We start from the raw sequence: 19677 nt of genomic DNA, 5'->3' as shown, positions 1-19677 counted from the left end.
CATTTTGCGCAGATTGTCTGAAGCCTGTAGCGAAAATTTTCACTATAGCGACACAAAAATTTCTAGGCGATACAGCTACATTTCATAAAACTGTAGCAGCTACAGCTACTAGCTAATCAAATTTGTAGCTAGCTACAAAAAGCAGCACTCTACCTAGCTACTCCCCCATCCCCGGCAATGTTATTCACATAGGACCTCATAGGTCCAGTTTAAAAAAGTAAAATTTGGACACCAAACATGTCTTGGCTGATCTGGGGTAAGTGGAAAATTGGGTACATCAAATTTTTTTGCCAAACTGTTCCTTTAAGGTTTGACCAGATTCCACAGCAAGACTGTGCCTGTTTACCATCTTTGTATGCATTTTTATTTCATTTATATTGAGGTCATTGTAATGTATTATAAAATATAACAGACCATTTTTGCTTACAGTATAAGGGAAGTTAGAGCAAAGTTGTACCTTCAGGGGACTGTATGGCAGCTTCATAATCCTCATAGTTTAAATAAACAACACAGTTGTAGTTTGCACAGCGTTTGTCTGGTAAAAAGTTCTCAGTATTTTAAAGCGAAATAATCCACAATGCAAAAAGTTACACATTCATTACACTGGTTTGTCGGAGAACACTTACAGGTCATGCAAGGTCTACAGATTATCCTAAGAAATGCGCTGTACGTATACAATACTTGACACAGAACCACAGTTCAAGCACATGAGTTGACAGCATTCCAGACGGTCTTGTGGATACTTGACAGTGTTTTGGCAGTGTCCATTTGAGAGTTTAGAAGTGAAAGGTCAGAAGCTCATGAGTAGGTCACGCTCCTGCACACTGGTGAAGAATGGCTTCCCGAAGACAAAGGAGTGAAGACCTGCCCGCAGCTTCTCCGCCATTGCCATCACGATGTTCAGGTCACCTTCCACAGTCAAGTCCAGGTCAGTCTTCAGATTGCGCAGTGACCGGAACGGCTTCCTCCCCTTCTGGCTACAACAACATTATCACCACTGCATTCAATACGACATCAGACTATGAAGACCAAGCTGCCCTAGCTGACCCCAAATCAATAGCTGCACCATGATCAATAATAACAAAGAGCACAGCTTGTTATTCTCTGAGTAAAAAAATGTGATGAAGTTAATGAGGATATTGATGATTAGGATACTGATGATTAGGATACTGATGATTAGTTCTAATTCCTTTATACCAGTAGCTTTTGGTTGACCTCCATACTGAATAAATGTTCTTTGTTATTTTCTCACACTGTTACGTGTAGCCTATGCTCTGTAGATCTCCCAGATTGCATTGATTCCATGCAAATCTGCACTTGCTAACCTTGAAAAACCTCACATTAGTATGCTGCTTGGCACTTTGCCAAGGAATTACCTTCTTCAGACCTGCACTCAGCGACACTGAAAGAGCCAATGCACAGTAATTCAGTTTGATTAATGGGTGCAGCAATGCCTATCAGAGTATATGTCACTATAACTGATAAGATGAGGCCATTGTAAACATACAGCATGAGTTTGCCTGGTAAATGTGTTGGTCAGCTCTGTGGAGCATTATGGTACATACGTCTCGTCTTCAATATATCGGAGCAGTGTCAAAGCCTTCCTGTGCAGCAGTAGGAGAAAATGGGACAAGTAGACACTCCGCAAAGATAGGCCTGGCTTCAGGAGGAAAACCTAAACACACACACACACACACACACACACACACACACACACACACACACACACACACACACACACACACACACACACATCAGAACTCACAATGCATGTTTATTGTTAAGTCTTCAGCACCCAAGAGAAACTGCCACATACTGTTCACTGTGAGAGGCAGCTTAGATGAAATGGCTACTGTACTGACCTATATTTTTATTCCTGTAGCCAGGCAAACCAGAAGGTACTGCTTAGAAGAGTTGAAGGTGAGAACAGCTCTTACCTCATCTATGAAAGACTTCACCAGTGTGTCCTTGTGCATCACGTCCTGAAATATATTCCTATATATACACAAGGAGAAAAGTCTCATTACTGTATGTTCAGAGAGAGAGAATTTTTACTATACAGTACTGTGCAAAAGTCCACCCTTTATTCCAGTCAAAACTGACAATAAGTATAAGTTATTCATTTTTCAGTGCCAGGATAAAACAGACACACATATTTAAAAGAAAATTACACAGAAGCCTCAACAACCAATTATATATATATATTTTAATCATTTAGTATGTCCACTCTTTGCCTTTATTATAGCTTGCATTCTTTGCAGAAGATCTGCTTCCAGTTTTTCAAAGAAATTAGCAAGGATATTTTTCCACTCCTTCAGTCTGAGGAGTTGCATTTTCTGCTTCGCTGGATCCACAGGATCCCAAATACATTCAGTGATTTTGAGGTTTGGGCTAAGGAAATTGTTCTTTTAACACCAGCAGCTTCTTTGCTTGATTGGCAAATTTACCACATTTTTGTCTCTTTCCTGTTCTCAGAAATGGCCTTTTGACAGCTACTCATCCTTTCAGCCACAGGAGTGAACCATAGCATCCCTCATAGATGAAAGCTGTTTATCTGATGGTGATATTTTTGGTGGCCCACCAGGTCCAGGTTTTGAAATGTCCTTTGCTATTCCTCTTTCCTATCCAAATGTCTTACATTTAACCTCCTCAGATAAATAAAATAAATAAAGGGTGGACTCTGGGTGACTTTTCACCACAGTACTGTACACTTACCATGTATTTCCATTTTGTAGGTATACAATTACGGGTTTTCTGTTTTTTGTACAATTTATCAGTTACCCTCTACCCCATCCATCAATGGAAAGGACAACCATAGGCCCATCAAGACCAGATATTATTTGGGTTGTGGAACATTCTGAGCACAACAGTGACATCAACATATTTATGGAACGTTATTGGGAATTGTGCTGGTACATTTCTTTGATGTACAGGCTAAAGACAGGCTGCAGACTGCAATTGTATACCTACAAAAATGTGTATGGTAGGTGTTGTGATAAAATGGCCAGGTACAAGGTGTACCTAATAAACTGAACATACCGTATATGGAAACACCTACACAACTGTACCATCCATGCACGAAACACTGAATAGCCCATGCATTTCTTCAGTAGTGAATAGGTGGTTGAATGGGACTATAGTATGTAGGCCATGGCAAATCAATGGCTTAGCAACTGTAAGATTTTAAGCCAAAGTCTTAGTCATACAGTAAGAGACGAAAGAGCAGGTCTACTAAGCCTCTGAGTGAGTTTAAAAGTGTAGCATAAGTGTGCACATAAATCGAATGTCTCTTTTCAATGCCTTCAAAGCAGCAGCAGCAGCAGTCTGCATTGATTGAAACCAGGGCAAATTTCTTAGTGCAATTATAATTTTTTTTCTGGCGGTCAGTCAGCAGCTTTTCTCATCACTAAGCACTGCAGTATCTTGGCAGGAGGCTGTGCTGATAAATACAGTTCTCTTGCTGCCCTTCATTAATACAACCATCATAAATACAATACAAAGAAATTTAGCCCAGTGGCAGAATTTCCTTCTATTTAATCCTTATTTTGGGCCTTTCTTAATTAACCTGTCCTCTTACTAGGTTTAAAACCTGATAGACAAAGAAATGTCTGATTATGTGTATATAGTGGCATCTGTGGTGTAAAATATCATACAGGTCAGGGGTGAAGGAGTCTTGGGCATTGATAAGGTTGTCAGGGCTAATGTCATCCTCGCTGGCGGCTCTCCAGAGTGCGCTCAGCTCAGCCCTCATGTAGCGGCGCTGGTGGTACGTATGCTCATGGCAAGGAGGCATCTGCTTTACCGTGTTAATGTCCACATCTATGTGAGTGGTTGGGTAAGGAGAGTACAGCACCTGCCGGTAAGGCAGAACAAAACTCCCTGTAGAGTCCTGTGTAGAGAAAGAGGAGTTGCATTTACACGCTACAGAAGGCACTCAATAATCACTGCACAATCATACAAGTACAACCAGAGCTGTTCAGTTCATAAACTACACTTCAACCTTTCCTAGTAACTGCAGATCCTGAAAAGCAGGAAAGCCAAAAATGTTTGATTTGCCTTTTGATCTTAACGTCACAATTCAGTTTGATTTCTTTTTCAATATGCTCATTTCCCAAATAATAATCTTTACTTTATTCAGAGTAAATGTAACATCACAGAACATTAGCAAACCTTAATGAACTTTATACTCATATAGTTTATGTTTTTATTTGTTTTTACTGCAGTTTTAAAAAATAATTCCTAAACAGTTCTTCGTTGGACATTTGGTTTATACATTATATATATATAAATAAAATGTGTGTGTGTGTGTGTGTGTGTGTGTGTGTCTCCTTATATACTATCTGGAGCTACTTTTAACAGGTCTCACTTTAAAAACAATTCCTTAAATAATCATCCACTAATAGATTCTTCAGGGAAATAAAAGTAGTTTCTCTGTGGCAGAGCTGTTCAATCTTATCTGCAAAGAGCCAGTGTAGCTGCAAATTTTCATTCCAACAAAGCAGGAGCTTTGGAGTCTAATTGTCAGTAGACTGAGACCAACTGATTTTACAAGGTGATTTAACAAGTAGTACAAGTACAATCAGGTGTGACACACGGAACCTTTGTGGGTAAGACTGGACACACTTGTTCTATGGCATTATTCAAAGGATCGCTTTTAGTTTCATTTTGCACCTTTATTTTTAAATGTCTGGATGAGGTTCAAAACAGGGCAGCTAATCAGAACAGAGATCATTTCCATATTTCAGTCTTAATAGTACAGTAACAAAAACAGTCTGGTTAATTCTAAGGGATAAAGAAAGGCTGGAGAATGGTCATGTAAAGTTTAATAATGACTATTTTTGGTAGACAAACCCTTGCAAACATCATAAGTGGATCTCCGGGGGAAAGAACAAAAGAAAAGAAAAATGTAGCATGTGGGCCTTTTAAGCTGGTGTGTAGAGAACTGGATGTGCTGTTGGGAATTTGGGCAGCATACCTTCAGCAGGCCCTGAACGAACAGCCCCGTGTCATATTTGAAGGAGTCGTCAGCTCGGCACAGTCGAGAGCACTTCCTCTCAGCGGGAGTGAGAAAGAGACACAGCGTGAACACGATCTACAGCACAAAACAACCCAACCAGTAAACACACTGTGCTTGTGTCAGCAAACACCAATTAACACATTAACACATTTTTACGTGAGTGGTGTTGTAATATCAAGCATGCAAGTGTCTGTGTATGGACCTTGTTGACTTTGTCTGGGTTGCTGCCAACAACGACAGAGCAGCCGCAGGTCTGTAGATGAGAGCTGATGGCTCTGAAACATAAAAACAGGAACTATTTATAATGTTTTTAAAACACACAAATTCAACACACAAATTCAACAAGTCATATGTTTACATACATCTTAGCCCCAATCATTTAAACTCAAGGTTTTCACAATTCCTGACACTTAATCCTAGTACACATTCCTTCTCTTAGGTCAATTAGGATCACTATTTTAGGAATGTGAAATGTCAGAATAATACTAGAGACAATAATTTATTTCAGCTTTTATTTCTTTCATCACATTCCCACTGGCCCAGTATTTTACATACATGTGGTTAGTATTTGGTAGTATTGCCTTGAAATTGTTTAACTAGGATCAAAAGTTTTGGGCAGCCTTTCACAACTTTCTCACAATATGTTGCTGGAATTTTGGCCCATTTCTCCCAACAGAACTGGTAAGATAACATGAGATAAGATAATCCTTTATTAGTCCCACAGTGGGGAAATTCACAGTTGGCGTAAATCAGATTTGTAGGCCTCCTTGCTCGCTCATTTGGAAGACCCATTTGCACCCAACTTCCTGGCTGGTGTCTTAAGATGTTGCTAAAATCTCTCCATGTCATTTTCCTTACTTGTAATGCCATTGATTTTGTTAAGCGAACCAGTCTCTCCTGCAGCAAAGCACACCCACAACATGATGCTACCACCCCCATGCTTCACAGTTGGGATGGTGTTCTTTGGCTTGCAAGCCTTCCCCTTTTGCCTCCATATTTAACTATGATCATTATGGCCAAACAGCTCCATCTGTGGGTCATTTCTCCAAAAAGTAAGATATTTGTTCTCATGTGCAGCAGCAAACAGTAACATGTTTTTAATGGTGGTTTTGGAACAGTGGCTTCTTCCTTGCTGAGCAGCTTTTCAGGTCATGTCGGTACAGGACACATTTTACTGTTGATATAGACACTTGTACTCATTTTCTCCAGCATCTTCTCAAGATTGTTTGCTGTTGTCCCTGGATTGATTTGTATTTTTCACACCAAAGTACGTCCATCTCAAGGAGACAGAAAGTGTCTCCTTCCTGAATTACATGGTTGTGTGGTCACATGGTGTTTACACCTGCATATTGTCGTTTGACCAGGTGAATGTGGTACCTTTAGGCATTTGGACATTGCTTCCAAGGATGCACCAGACCTGTGGAGGTCCATAATTCTTTTATAATTATAATTTTTAGAATTATAAGTCAAATAATCTGTCTGTTAACATTTGTTGGAAGAAAGGCTTGAGTTATGTAGAAAGTAAGCCCTTCCTGGATCGGGGCCTTGTCATGGCAGAAGGGCTTGTGTGGTCTAGGGATCTTCAGAGCTAAGTCATCTGGAGCAATAATGTCCTCGTAGGGTCTCCCAGGACAAACAGGTCTGGAGTGAAAACCCAGACTAACTCGATCCAAAATCCCTCCATGAAAAACAGACACAGACAATCGTGTACCCTACCCAGGAGAGGGTCACCAAAACCTACCCCTGGAGCCAGGCCTGGGGGTAGCATCCCTCGGCGAGCACCTGGTGGCCAGGCAGCCCATGTAACCTACCTGGGCTCAGCCTGAATGTGGGCCGACCACCTGCAAGGTGTAGCATGGGGGAGCAGTGCAGTGCCGTATAGGCAGCGGGAGATTGCAGGGGGGCCCTTGGTGGCTTAGGCCCCTGCGGCAGAAACTGGCTCTTGGTATGTGGAACGTAACCTCACTGAGGGAAGGACCCGAAGCTTGTGTTGGAGGTTGAGAGGAACCAACTAGATATAGTTGGGCTCACCTCCACCCACAGTCGGCTCTGGAACCAAACTCCTGGATAGGGGTTGGTCCCTTTACAATTCAGCGGTTGCAAAGGGTGAGCCCCCTACTGGCGGCCATGCAGTTGAAGTTGTTGGTCCCGGTGGATGAGAGGGTTGCCTTAATGCAAATTAAAATCGCAGAGAGGAAAACTTTGTGTGCTTATGCACCAAACAGTAGGTCAGAGAATTCTGCCTTCTGGAGTGGGTGGGCGGAGTTCTGGAAAGGGTCCTGCCTACAGACTCCATAGTCTTACTGGGAGAATTCAATGCTCACAATGGCAATGACTGGAAGACCTGGAGAGGCGCGAATGGGAAGAACGGCCTGCCTGATATAAACCCGAATGGCGAATTGTTACTGGACTTCTGTGCCAGGCATGGATTGTACATTGTCAAACACGAGGATGTTCATAAGTGTAAATGGTACCAGGGCTCCTTGGGTTAGAGGTCAATGATCGACTTTGTTGTCACTTCATCTGACTTGGGACCATATGTTCTGAACACTCAGGTGAAGAGAGGTGCTGAGCTGTCAACTGGCAGGGAAGACTGATGATCAGACCCAGCAGGCCCAAGGAAATAGTGAAGGTGTGCTGGGAACAACTGTTGGAGGCCCCTGTTCGGAATAATTTTAACTCCCATCTCTGTAAGAGCTTGTCACATGTCCTGGAGGAGGTAGAGGACATGGAGCCTGAATGGACCCTGTTCAAAACCTCCATTGTGGAAGCTGCCAGATGTAGCTGTGGCCAAAAGCTTGTGGGTGCCTGTCAAGGCGGTAACCCAAGAACCCCCTGGTGGACACGAGTGGTGAGGGAGGCCATTAAGCTGAAGAAAGAGGCCTTCAAGGACAGGATGGCCTGAAGGACTCCTGACTCAGTAGATATGTACCAACAGGCAAAAAAGGTGGAAGAATCAAAATCCAGGGCGTGGGAGGAGTTTGTTGAAGCCATGGAAAAATACATTTGGTCAGCTTCAAGAAGGTTCTAGACAACTGTCTGGTGACTCAGGAGCAGTCAGAGTGGCTGAGCACAAGCTGTATTTGGCAGGGGTGGAGAAACTCTGACTTCAAATGGGTATATTGTCGGTCAGTGGAAGGAGCACTTTGAAGAACTCCTTGGTCCGGAAGACATCAGGGCCGGAGGCATGTAAAGCTCCATTTCCCTGGTGGAGGTCACTGAAGTAGTTGGCAAGCTCTTCAATGGCAAGGCACCGGGAGTGGATGAGATTCGTCTGGAGATGCTTAAGGCTCTGGCTATTGTGGGGCTGTCACGGCTGACTCACCTCTGCAATACTGCATGGAGCTCGGGAACAGTACCCTTGGACTGGCAGACTGGGGTGGTGGTCCCTATTTTTAAGAAAGGGGACTGGAGGGTGTGTGCCAACTACCGGGTTATCACACTGCTCAGCCTCCGTGGGAAAGTCTATGCCAAGGTGCTGGAAAGGAGACTTCAACCGATAGTTGAACCTCAGATTGAGGAGGAACAATGCGGATTCCGTCCTGGCCATGGAACAATGGACCAGCTTTTCACCCTCTCACGGATTGTTGAAAGGGCATGGAAGTTTGCCAACCCAGTCTACATGTGCTTTGTGGATTTGTAGAAGGCTTACGACCGTGTTCCTCGAGATACCACTCCTGGTCATTCATTCTCTGTACTTCTGGAGTGAGAGCTGTGTTTGTATACTCGGCATTAAGTTGGACTCTTTCAGTGTAAGTGTTGGACTCCACCAGGGTTGTACCGTCTCCACTCCTATTCGTGATATTCATGGACAGGGTCTCAAGGCATAGCCAGGGTCAGGAGGGCATTATGTGTGGAGATGTATGATGTATGATGATGATGTAGAAAGTAGAGTTCCTAAACAACATGCTAAAGCTATAGTTTGTTGACATGAAATCTGTGGAGGAGATAAATATGAATTTAAATGATTCAACTTAAGTGTATGTAAACTTATGACTTTAACTGAACGTTGAAAGAGAGCCGTTGGTTGTAGCCTTGCATGCTACCTTTACAACACCTTCAAACTAACGTCATAACCAAGCATTTACTAAGTCTAATAACTTCACAGACCAATTGCAGCACATCTCTGACCCTAAAGGACATTCTATAATTTCTTAATCTTTGAGCAGTTCATGCTTGTAGAGCTTACTTGTGCAGGAAGTCCTCATGACAGCTGTCTCCAATGTCATCATCATTCAATAATGTGTCTTTGATCTATGGCATAAGAAGAATATGTAGAAAATGATACACAATTTGTTATGAGAAAAAGGATATAAAGGAAAGGTAATGAGAAAAGAACGACTCACATCAACTTCTTCTGGTACACTGTGGGTCTTCATGGAGGAGAGCAGCTCCATGATGGGAACGATCTCAGACGTTAACATAGAGATAATGCTGTAACCCTGCAAATACAAACAACACCCAGATCAGACAAAACAGAATTCAAAAGATTTGAAAGCCCAGTTTACACCGGAGATTAGACAACAGAGTTTTAGAATCTTAGCAGTAAAACTGAGAACTTGCACTGAATTGATAGTTGATGTGACAGTTTCGACAACCTCAAAGTCATTTGATGATCTAAGGTTTTCAGTCATGTTGATTCACTGTCCATCCATTAAATCAATCCCACTCATCAAAGTGTCTGGTATTGGTCAAAACTGTTGACATAATCTTAGTCACTGCTTGATGTTTTCAATGCTTGCAGTTTCTAACCTCATAATCAAATTACACCAGCAATCTCCTGGAGAGTTTGCATTCGTCGTTATATTAATGCAACATACAGTGCATCCGGAAAGTATTCACAGCGCTTCACTTTTTCCACATTTTGTTTTGTTACAGCCTTATTCCAAATTGAATTAAATTAATCTTTTTCCTCTAAATTCTACACAAAATACCCCATTGTGACCATGTGAAAAACGTTTTCTCGAGAGTTTTGAAAATTTATTAAAATTAAAAAACAAAGAAATCATATTTACATAAGTATTCACAGCCTTTGCTTAATACTTTGTAGAACCACCTTTGGCAGCAACTACAGCCTCAAGTCTTTTTGAATATGATGCCACAAGCTTGGCACACCTATCTTTAGGCAGTTTTGCCCATTCTTCTTTGCAGTACCTCTGAAGCTCCATCAGGTTGGATGGGAGACGTCTGTGCACAGCCATTTTCAGATCTCTCCAGAGATGTTCAATCGGATTCAAGTCTGGGCTCTGGCTGGGCCACTCCAGGACATTCACAGAGTGGTCCTGAAGCCACTGCTTTGAGATCTTGGCTGTGTGCTTCGGATCGTTGTCCTGCTGAAAAATGAACCGTCGCCCCAGTCTGAGGTCAAGAGCGCTCTGGAGCAGGTTTTTATCCAGGATGTCTCTGTACATTGCGGCATTCATCTTTCCCTCTATCCTGACTAGTCTGCCAGTTCCTGCTGCTGAGAAACATCCCCATAGCATGATGCTGCCACCACCATGCTTGACTGTAGGGATGGTATTGGCCTCGTGATGAGCAGTGCCTGGTTTCCTCCAAACATGACGCCTGGCATTCACACCAAAGAGTTCAATCTTTGTCTCATCAGACCAGAGAATTTTGTTTCTCATGGTCTGAGAGTCCTTCAGGTGCCTTTTTGCAAATTCCAGACGGGCTGCCTTGTGCCTTTTACTAAGGAGTGGCTTTCGCCTGGCCACTCTGCCATACAGGCCTGATTGGTGGATTGCTGCAGAGATGGTTGTCCTTCTGCAAGGTTCTCCTCTCTCCACGGAGGAACGCTGGAGCTCTGACAGAGTGATCATTGGGTTCTTGGTCACCTCCCTGACCAAGGCCCTTCTCCCCCGATCGCTCAATTTAGACGGCCGGCCAGCTCTAGGAAGAGTCCTGGTGGTTCCGAACTTCTTCCATTTACGAATGATGGAGGCCACTGTGCTCATTGGGACCTTCAACGCAGCAGTAATTTTTCTGTATCCTTCCCCAGATTTGTGCCTCGAGACAATTTTGTCTCGGAGGTCTACAGACAATTCCTTTGACTTCATGCTTGGTGTTTGCGCTCTGACATGCAGTCAACTGTGGGACCTTATATAGACAGGTGTGTGCCTTTCCAAATCATGTCCAATCAACCACAGGTGGACTCCATTTAAGCTGTAGAAACATCTCAAGGATGATCAGTGGAAACAGGATGCACCTGAGCTCAATTTTGAGCTTCATGGCAAAGGCTGTGAATACTTATGTAAATATGATTTCTTTGTTTTTTAATTTTAATACATTTTCAAAACTCTCGAGAAAACTTTTTTCACATGGTCACAATGGGGTATTTTGTGTAGAATTTTGAGGAAAAAGATTAATATAATTAAATTTGGAATAAGGCTGTAACAAAACAAAATGTGGAAAAAGTGAAGCGCTGTGAATACTTTCCGGATGCACTGTATAGTACTGCAGTCAATTATTGAGGAATTTTTACTGAAAGGAGCATCTCTCTCTCTCTCTCCTGTGTTCTAAATTCGACCAGTTTTTCAAACACACGGTAGGCTTGATTGGTCAAGCATGTTGATTTTTCAAGCATGTTGGTTGGTGAAGCAAATAATACTAAAATTAGGGTCTAAAACTGACCATGTTCACCTTTTCAACTTCACAAAAGGCTGAAACTGCATTTTAGGGATAAATATGGGACACTCACTTTTCATTGTGATCCACAAATCATAAAATAAGAAATACAAACAGGAAACATGATCCTTATTAGAACCCCATTTTAGTGTGATATTGTTACATAAGGATGCCTTTACTGTCAAAGTAACACTTTATTTTATAAATCTACTTTTTACTTGTATTTATTTTTTCCTTTAAGGTCCACTTATAAAAATTGTGAGGTCCACTTACAAAAATATCATTAAAATATAATTGCCTTAATTGCCTTTTTACATGGCAATTTTCCAACATCTCTTTATTAAACAAGCTATTTTTGTAACTCTACCTGATATTACATAAATGAGCTCTGTGGTGTTTGGCTGCCCCATATTTGTGCCTCATTCAAACAGCACTCAAAGCTAAAACACCCCTTACAACTTTCAATATGAATGGGTGGAGCTAAACTGCTGCAGACTGAATAAACATCACAGAAACTGCTTGAATTTCTTCAATCTAAAGAAATGGACAGAGTGTGAAACTTTAAAGAAAATATTGCATGTCTGTGACATGCAAAAAAATATGTTTTATGACTGATATCTGTGTGTTTTTTTTTTTCAAACTACAACTGTCCAGCTTGCTTAAAAGCTTAATAGCTTAATAGGTTATTTATTTTGCAAACATAAAATTACAAGCCTTTGGATTTACTTGTAAAAGTATGGAGAACCTCTATTGGGAAGTACTTATTACTGATAACTAATTATTCAATTTGACATGTAAATAAATATTGAACACGACAAGACAGTATCCACCCATTAATCTCCCTAGTGGCTGTTCCACTTGTGGCATCCAGTGCCCCATTATATGCCAATATATTGGTAATATGGGGCAAAGGAAAAATTGCTTACAGTAAAAAACATAATTATTTGAACTTTTTTGATCACTGTAGTATAATCCCATTTAGAAACATAGAATCAAACTTAGGTGTCCTTAAAACACTCTAATACCATTTCGTCCCAACTCATCTGGTGAGTGCAAACTGTGCTTAGAGTGAAAGTAAAGAATGCTTGAGCTACAAACCTTCTGCATGCAGATGCGTCCTTTGCGGACAATGTGCTTGAGCCTCTCCACACAGACACTGTGCAGGGGCAGGTAGAAGTTCAGCTCTGACTGAGGCAAAATGATGGACAGTGCGCAGGTGTTTTTATCACCCTTTAGTTCTCCATCAAATATAAGTGAGACGATGATCACTCCTTTCTCTGACAAGACGAAGAACTTGACATCCACTGCGCCACTCTCGGCACTCCGCAGAATCTCGCCATTCAGCGTGTGGTTGGCCAGAAAAGTCACCTCCCCATCACTGAGCAGTAACGAACCCTGACCTTTGGGGGCCCAGATGTGTCGTACACGAGGCCCTAGAATGTTGTCCCAGTAGGCAAAGGTAGCTGCTAGTAGAGGGCACCATCCTTCCAACGGCACCTCTGTCTTAGCCACGGCCGGAGACTGCGGTGGGCAGGCAGCAGACATAGTGCCTCACTCACTCCACTTGTCTTCCACTTTCACAGTGCAAGAGTCACACTCAGAGGCGGCACGCTGATTCAAACTGTGTGAATTAGGACAGGACAGAGGCATTACACTGCTCACCAAGAACATTAACCTGGAGTTTCATTTTATTTAGAGCTCCTTTTTCTTCTATTGCTGTCAATCAAACTCTACTTTGAGCTGCCACTGGTATGAAAAGAACTGTATAAATAAGATTTATTATTATTGTTATTATTATTAGCGTTATTAGTAGCGGTAGTAGTAGTATGTACATAAGATTTTTAAATTGAGCATTGTGGGAAGACGACTGACCATCATGGAAAAATCCACGTCAAGCATTTCAAATCCATTATATTAATGAATGAATTCATTTTAAAAATCTCCACCCTTATTAGGGATGCACAATGATGCCGGAGTCATATTAGCACCAGCATTAAGATTTGATATATAGATTAGATATTTGGTGATGCAACCCTGGAAAAACAAGTGACATTGTTTAGGTGACACTGGGCTACTGCACTAAAATATCTGCATTTTATTCCATTAACAGCATTTCTAACCACGCAGAAATTAATGGTCTATTTATCTGTAATACTAATCTCCTCCTCACCTTTCCCGGCTACACACTTTGAGGATACAGTTTGAGGATTTTTACGAGACAAAACATCATTTAGCACGACTGAATCGATGAAAGAAACCTTAGATTTAACCTGGGAGTTTACAGGAAGCATGAACAGCTGATAGTCAGCGTTAGTAAAGCGAAAACGAGGAACTTGAATATTAACATTAACACTGATTTCAACGAGCGGCTCTGCGTTACACCCGCGTCATCACGTGCAGATCAGTCAGTTTCGGTTTTAGGACCTTACACTCTGCTTACTGACACCGAGCTGACCTTTGCCTTTGGTGTTTTGTATTCTAAATACCAGATTTAAGCTCTGCTTACCCGTTTTTATAACGATACACGAAGAACATCCAACGCCGAGTCCTTCCTGTGTTGTTTGTTGATATTTGAGAAGAAGAGTAGCGCGGTCTTGAAGTGGTCGTCCAGTATCACACTGCCCCCTGCAGGCAGGTCTACTTTTTTCTTCTTGTGTTTTTCCTAAATTTATTTTAGGTGCAAATCCATATATTACATGAGCTGATATATTTAAATATGTTTGTTTGTATGTTTACGTCCAGTTATTCGTGTACCCTATGCTGTTTTGTATATTATGAGATGCATATTCTTTGCACATGCAGGTGGATTGTTGTACGTTACTCGGTTTGACACTAGATGGAGTTGTTTTCTTATTTTGGTATACTGACTGGATATTTGTTGCAATAGGACTGTAATCGGCTCACTACGGCAACACGCACACACACACACACACACACACACACACACACACACACAAAACCACCACCAAACGAGTAAATCTGCATTCCTATCTAATGTATTTTCGAGGACATTTGCATGATGCTTTATTACTGTGTATAAATGCAGCTATGGTTCACCTAATCTAATCCTAACATTACCCTCAAGACCCAAAAGGAAATAATGCCCTTTACTTTTCAAATAAGCTGCATTTTTTAAAATAAAAGGCTTTTTTTTTCAAGCATGCCAGCACAATGTTTTCTCCAACACACACACACACACACACACACACACACATAGAGTGAAGCTGTGGGCTTTATAAAATAGGCCTAATGTCAGACATATCTACCTCTGACCCTTTAGAATATAAAGAAAATGTCCTCCAGCACTGTATAATGCACTAGTCCATTATGTTTTACTGTGAGATCTATAACATAACCCAGCAGTGGTTATGTGAGTTTAAAGGATGCTCTCAGTAGATTCTCCCAGATCATATGAGATGTCTGAAGGCAGCATGTTTGAGTTGGTGGGCAACAAGTCATTTGTGCGCAAAGAGTCTCCTCTGCTCAGATGATTCCTCCGTGATTTAACAGGCTGACAGAGAAAGAGGTATAGGCATTCGAGTTGTCATGGTAACAATAGTGTGCAGCACGGTTAGCAACACTTTTAGGCAGCGCCTAGCAACCGTCTCCATGCATCTAATGGCCAGGTTACTAGACAGCACCACGAAGGAGCATCCGGCTCTATTGGCTCTCTCTCTCTTAATGGGCGTTGCCTCCAGATTGCTTCATCTGACAATGTGTGAGAAATACACAACAACAGCACTTCCAGAGTTGGCTGATTTTGACTGTGAGGAACTATATATATAGATAGATTCCTGCACACATATCCCCTCCTTGATCAGGACTCATTGCACTGATTAACCGTTGTCATGTTTGCTCTTTACTGAGCCATTATGTCTGCCTGAATGATTCCCCTCAACCCCACTCATCCTTTTAGCATTCGCTGGTGTGGAAGAGTGGAGATGCATGCTCCCTGTGCCACCCTTTCTCACAGGGGAAAGAAGGAGGCTATTATTTCTATATCAGCCTTCCTAATGCCGATGGTCTGTTTACAGCACATATACAATGTGACTAGTGCATTAGTGTACCATTGCTAAAAGCAACGCATTCATTTCAGCAGAGTCAGCCCAGGACGCAGCAGCGGGCATCTCAGCACAAGCCTGGTGAGCAGATCTGCAGTGGCGATGGGGTCTGGGACTGTATAGAGGGTGACTGTGTATCTAATGGCTTTGGAAGATATGAGAGAAGCTGTGAGATTTATGACTGGGGTTCAGCTGGTGACATGTTGATCCTCCAGCACTCTTTGTTCCTTCTGTTCTTATTTGGAAGGCTGATGGGCTGCGCTAGCGAACACTGGGTGTCAGACTGAAAGCTCTGAACTTCCTTTGTTCTCAGGACACAGTGATCTGAAGGAGAGTCAAGTGGTGAACCACACCTTGGTGATTAGCATAACTCAGCCTGAACGTCTAAGTCAAAAATGTTGAATGGAGAGAAACACTTCTCTAAGAGGATTGGGAGTGTTTCTCACAATGAGGGGAGACAGCTGGCAACTTTATTAGAAACTAGAGATGCACTGAAATTTAGGCCACTGAAACTAGAGATGTTCTGAAATCTTGGCCTAAAATGGTCAAAAATAGTAATTTTGGTTTCCATGAGGGATGTTAGATGAGTGATTTATAATCTCTGTTCATGTTGAATGCCTAAGAACTCTTTCACTACTGATTTGATACAACTTAAAAACATGACACAACGTTCGATATACAGAATACAGCAAAACAACAGACGCAGAAAGGAATGAAAGTAAAAAGGTAACACCACATGCAAACTTTATTGTGAAATTTCCTGCAAAATTTAGTGCACAATTTTTTTTGAATGAATGAATGAATTTAGAACCTTTAGCCAACTGTGTTTTGCACACAGTGGAATTTGTCCTCCGCATTTAACCCATCCATGCAGTGAAACACCCACATACATGCACACTAGTGAACACACACACTAGTTTTTCAGTAAAAATGGTTCTATATAGAGACCTGTCCTGTCCAGGGTGTATCCTGCCTTCTGCCTAATGTCTGCTGGGATAGGCTCCAGCACCCCTCAGCAACCCTGAGGGAGAAGCGGCTTGGAAAATGTATGTGTGTCTGTATGTGTGTGGTTCTATATAGAACCATGCACACTTTGCCTTTGCATGATTAAAGGGTTCTTTGCATCATGAAAGAGTTCTTCCGATTGATTCTTCAGAATGTACTGTTTATGGTTCTATATAGAACCTTTTTGAAAAACTTTCTATGTAGCACCACAAAGTGCTCTTCAATTGTCAAGCTATAATAGTAGCAATAGCAGAACCTTTTTTGGTGCTATATAAAACCCTTTTCAGGAAGATTCTATATAGAACCATATACAACATATTCTCCATCATTCTGAAGAACTCTTTCATGATGCAAAGAACCCTTCAATAATGCAAAGGGTTGTTTAAATATTCATGGTTCTACAACCCAAAAACTTTCCAAAAAAGTTCAGACGATGTGTAGAATGTAAATTTAAACAAAATGCAATGATGTGCAAATCATTTAAACTCTATATTTAATTGAAAATATCACAAAGACAACAAATCTGAAAATCAGAAACTGAGAAATTTTATATATTTTTTAAAAAATTAATGCCCGCTTTGAATTTGATGCCAACATCATGTCCCGAAAAACTTGGGACAGGGGAAGAAAAGGCTGGTAAAGTTGTGTATTGATAAAAAAAATCCTGGTGGTTGATTAGCAGCAGGTCAGTAACATGACTGGGTATAAAGAGCATCTCAGAGAGGTGGAGTCTTTCAGAAGTAAAGATGAGGAGGGTTCAACACTCTGTGAAAGACCAAATGTGCACCATCAAATAGTGCAAAAATTCAAGAAGAACATTTCTCAACATAAAATAGCAAAGAACTTCTCCTTTTCATCGTCTATAGTATATCTTCTTCTTTCGGCTGCTCCCTTTAGGGGTCGCCACAGCGGATCATCTGCCTCCATCTTGCCCTATCCATTGCCTCTTCTACTTTCACACCAACCATCTCCATGTCCACCTTAACTACATCCATAAACCTTCTCTGAGGTCTACCTCTTCTCCTTCTACCCGGCAGCTCCATCTCCAAAATTCTTTGCCCAATATATCCACTATTCCTCCTCAACACATGTCCAAACCATCTCAACCTGGCCTCTCTGGCTTTATCTCCAAACTGCTCCACCTTCACTGTCCCTCTGATCTGCTCATTTCTAATCTTGTCCATCCTTGTCATGTACATAATATCAGTAAAAGATCCAGAGAATCTGGAGAAATCTCTGTATGTAAGGAATGAGGCCAAAAACCAGTATTAGCTGGCCATGATCTTTGGGCCCTCAGACGGCACTGCGTTAAAAACAGACAGGATTCTGTAGTGGAAATCACTGCATGGGCTCAGAAACACTTCTGAAAACCACTGACTGTGAAAACAGTTCATCACTGCATCCACAAATGCAGTTAAAACTAAAACGCAAAGAAAAAAAGATATAAACAGGATCCAGAAATGCTGCCACCTTCTGTGGGCCTGAGTGGAAAAGTGTCCTGTGGTCTGACGAATCAAAATTTTAAATTCTTTTTGGAAATCATGGACACATGGTATCCTCCGTGCTAAAGACCATTCAGCTTGTTATCAGTGCACAGTTCAAAAGCCAGTATTCATGATGGTTTAGGGGCATTAGTGCACATGGCATGGGTGACATGCTCAAGGTGCTATTAATACTGAATGATATATACATGTTAAGGCAACATCTGCTGCCATCCAGATGACGTCTTTTTCAGGGAAGGCCTTGATTATTTCAGCAGGATGGTGTAAAACCACATTCTGCATGTATTGCAGCAGCATTGCTCTGTATTAAAAGAGTCTGGGTGCTAAACTGACCTGTCTGCAGTCCAGCCCTGTCACCACTGAGAACAATTGGCACATTATGAAATGAAAAATACAACAAATGAGCCCCTGAAACTGATGAGCAGCTGAAATCCTGTATCAAACCAAAACAGAAAACATTTTTCTTTCAGAACTACAGCAGCATCTCCTCAGTTCCCAAACACTTACAGAGTGCTGTTAAAGAGTAAACACAGCAGTAAACAGGCCCCCATCCCAACTTTTTTGGAACATGTTGTTGCCATCAAACTCAAAATGGACAAAGAACAATTTTCAAAGAACAATACAATTTCTCAGTTTCAACATTTCATATGTTGCCTTTGTGGTATTTTCCTTTAAACATGTGATTTAAATGATTGCATTTTATTTTTATTTACATTTTGCACAGCGTACCAACGTTTTTGGAAATGGGGTTGTATATAGAATCATTTTCTTTATTAAATTGAATTGAATTGAATGAACTTTATTGTCATTGCACATTGTACTTGTACACTTGCACAATGAAATTGAAGTACAAACCCCGACTCTCGGTGCACAGAAAAAGCAGAAAGAGAAAATAAAATAATCTAAACACTATACAAATTTACACTTAACAAAATGTAAACAATTCGATTGCACATGACCCATCAAAGTTATTGAATTTTTCATTTTTAAATTGCACTGGCCCATTTGAAATGAACTTTTAATTTGCATAGTATGGCATTGCCCCAGTGTGGAATTGCACCAAAACCTGATCAGTCACATGTTTGTATTTAACAGAACTATGGCCCTGTTGTAAAAACTGTCTTTTAGTCTGTTTGTCCTTGTTTTCATTTGTCTGTAACGTCTGCCAGAACTGGCATCAGTTTAAACATTCGGTACCCTGGGTGTGTACTGTCTTTTTTAATTCTGTCTGCCCTTCTGAGAGAGCGGTAGCTATAGAGTTCCTTAAGGGATGGTAGGGAATGTACAATGATTTTTTGGGCGGTGTTGATGACCCTTTGTAAGTCCTTTTTGTGTGCCGTGGTGCAACTGGAGAACCACACAGAGATACAATAAGTCAGCACACTCTCCATGGAGAAGCAGTAGAAAACAGTCAGCAGTTCCTTATTAAGATTGAGCCTCCTGAGGATCCTTAGGAAGTGGAGATGTG

General features: G+C 41.4%; 1 protein-coding gene across 1 annotated transcript; it reads right to left on the bottom strand.

The window, feature by feature from the left end:
- Positions 1 to 337: 337 nt before the first annotated feature.
- Positions 338 to 14245, bottom strand: c9orf72 (C9orf72-SMCR8 complex subunit). The gene is made up of 10 exons (XM_017690472.2): positions 14148 to 14245; positions 12740 to 13262; positions 9364 to 9459; positions 9207 to 9271; positions 5220 to 5292; positions 4976 to 5092; positions 3654 to 3889; positions 1938 to 1995; positions 1566 to 1675; positions 338 to 977 (listed from the first exon to the last, which is right to left on the bottom strand). Exons 2-10 carry the CDS (start codon positions 13184 to 13186, stop codon positions 791 to 793), a joined length of 1389 nt encoding a protein of 462 aa, XP_017545961.1. The 5' UTR covers positions 13187 to 13262; positions 14148 to 14245; the 3' UTR covers positions 338 to 790.
- Between the last annotated feature and the right edge of the window lie 5432 nt (positions 14246 to 19677).

This window comes from Pygocentrus nattereri, chromosome 5, assembly GCF_015220715.1.
Source record: "Pygocentrus nattereri isolate fPygNat1 chromosome 5, fPygNat1.pri, whole genome shotgun sequence".
NCBI classification, from domain to species: domain Eukaryota; kingdom Metazoa; phylum Chordata; class Actinopteri; order Characiformes; family Serrasalmidae; genus Pygocentrus; species Pygocentrus nattereri.
Note: the sequence above shows the minus strand (reverse complement) of the source record. Positions and strands in the feature narration are given on the sequence as shown.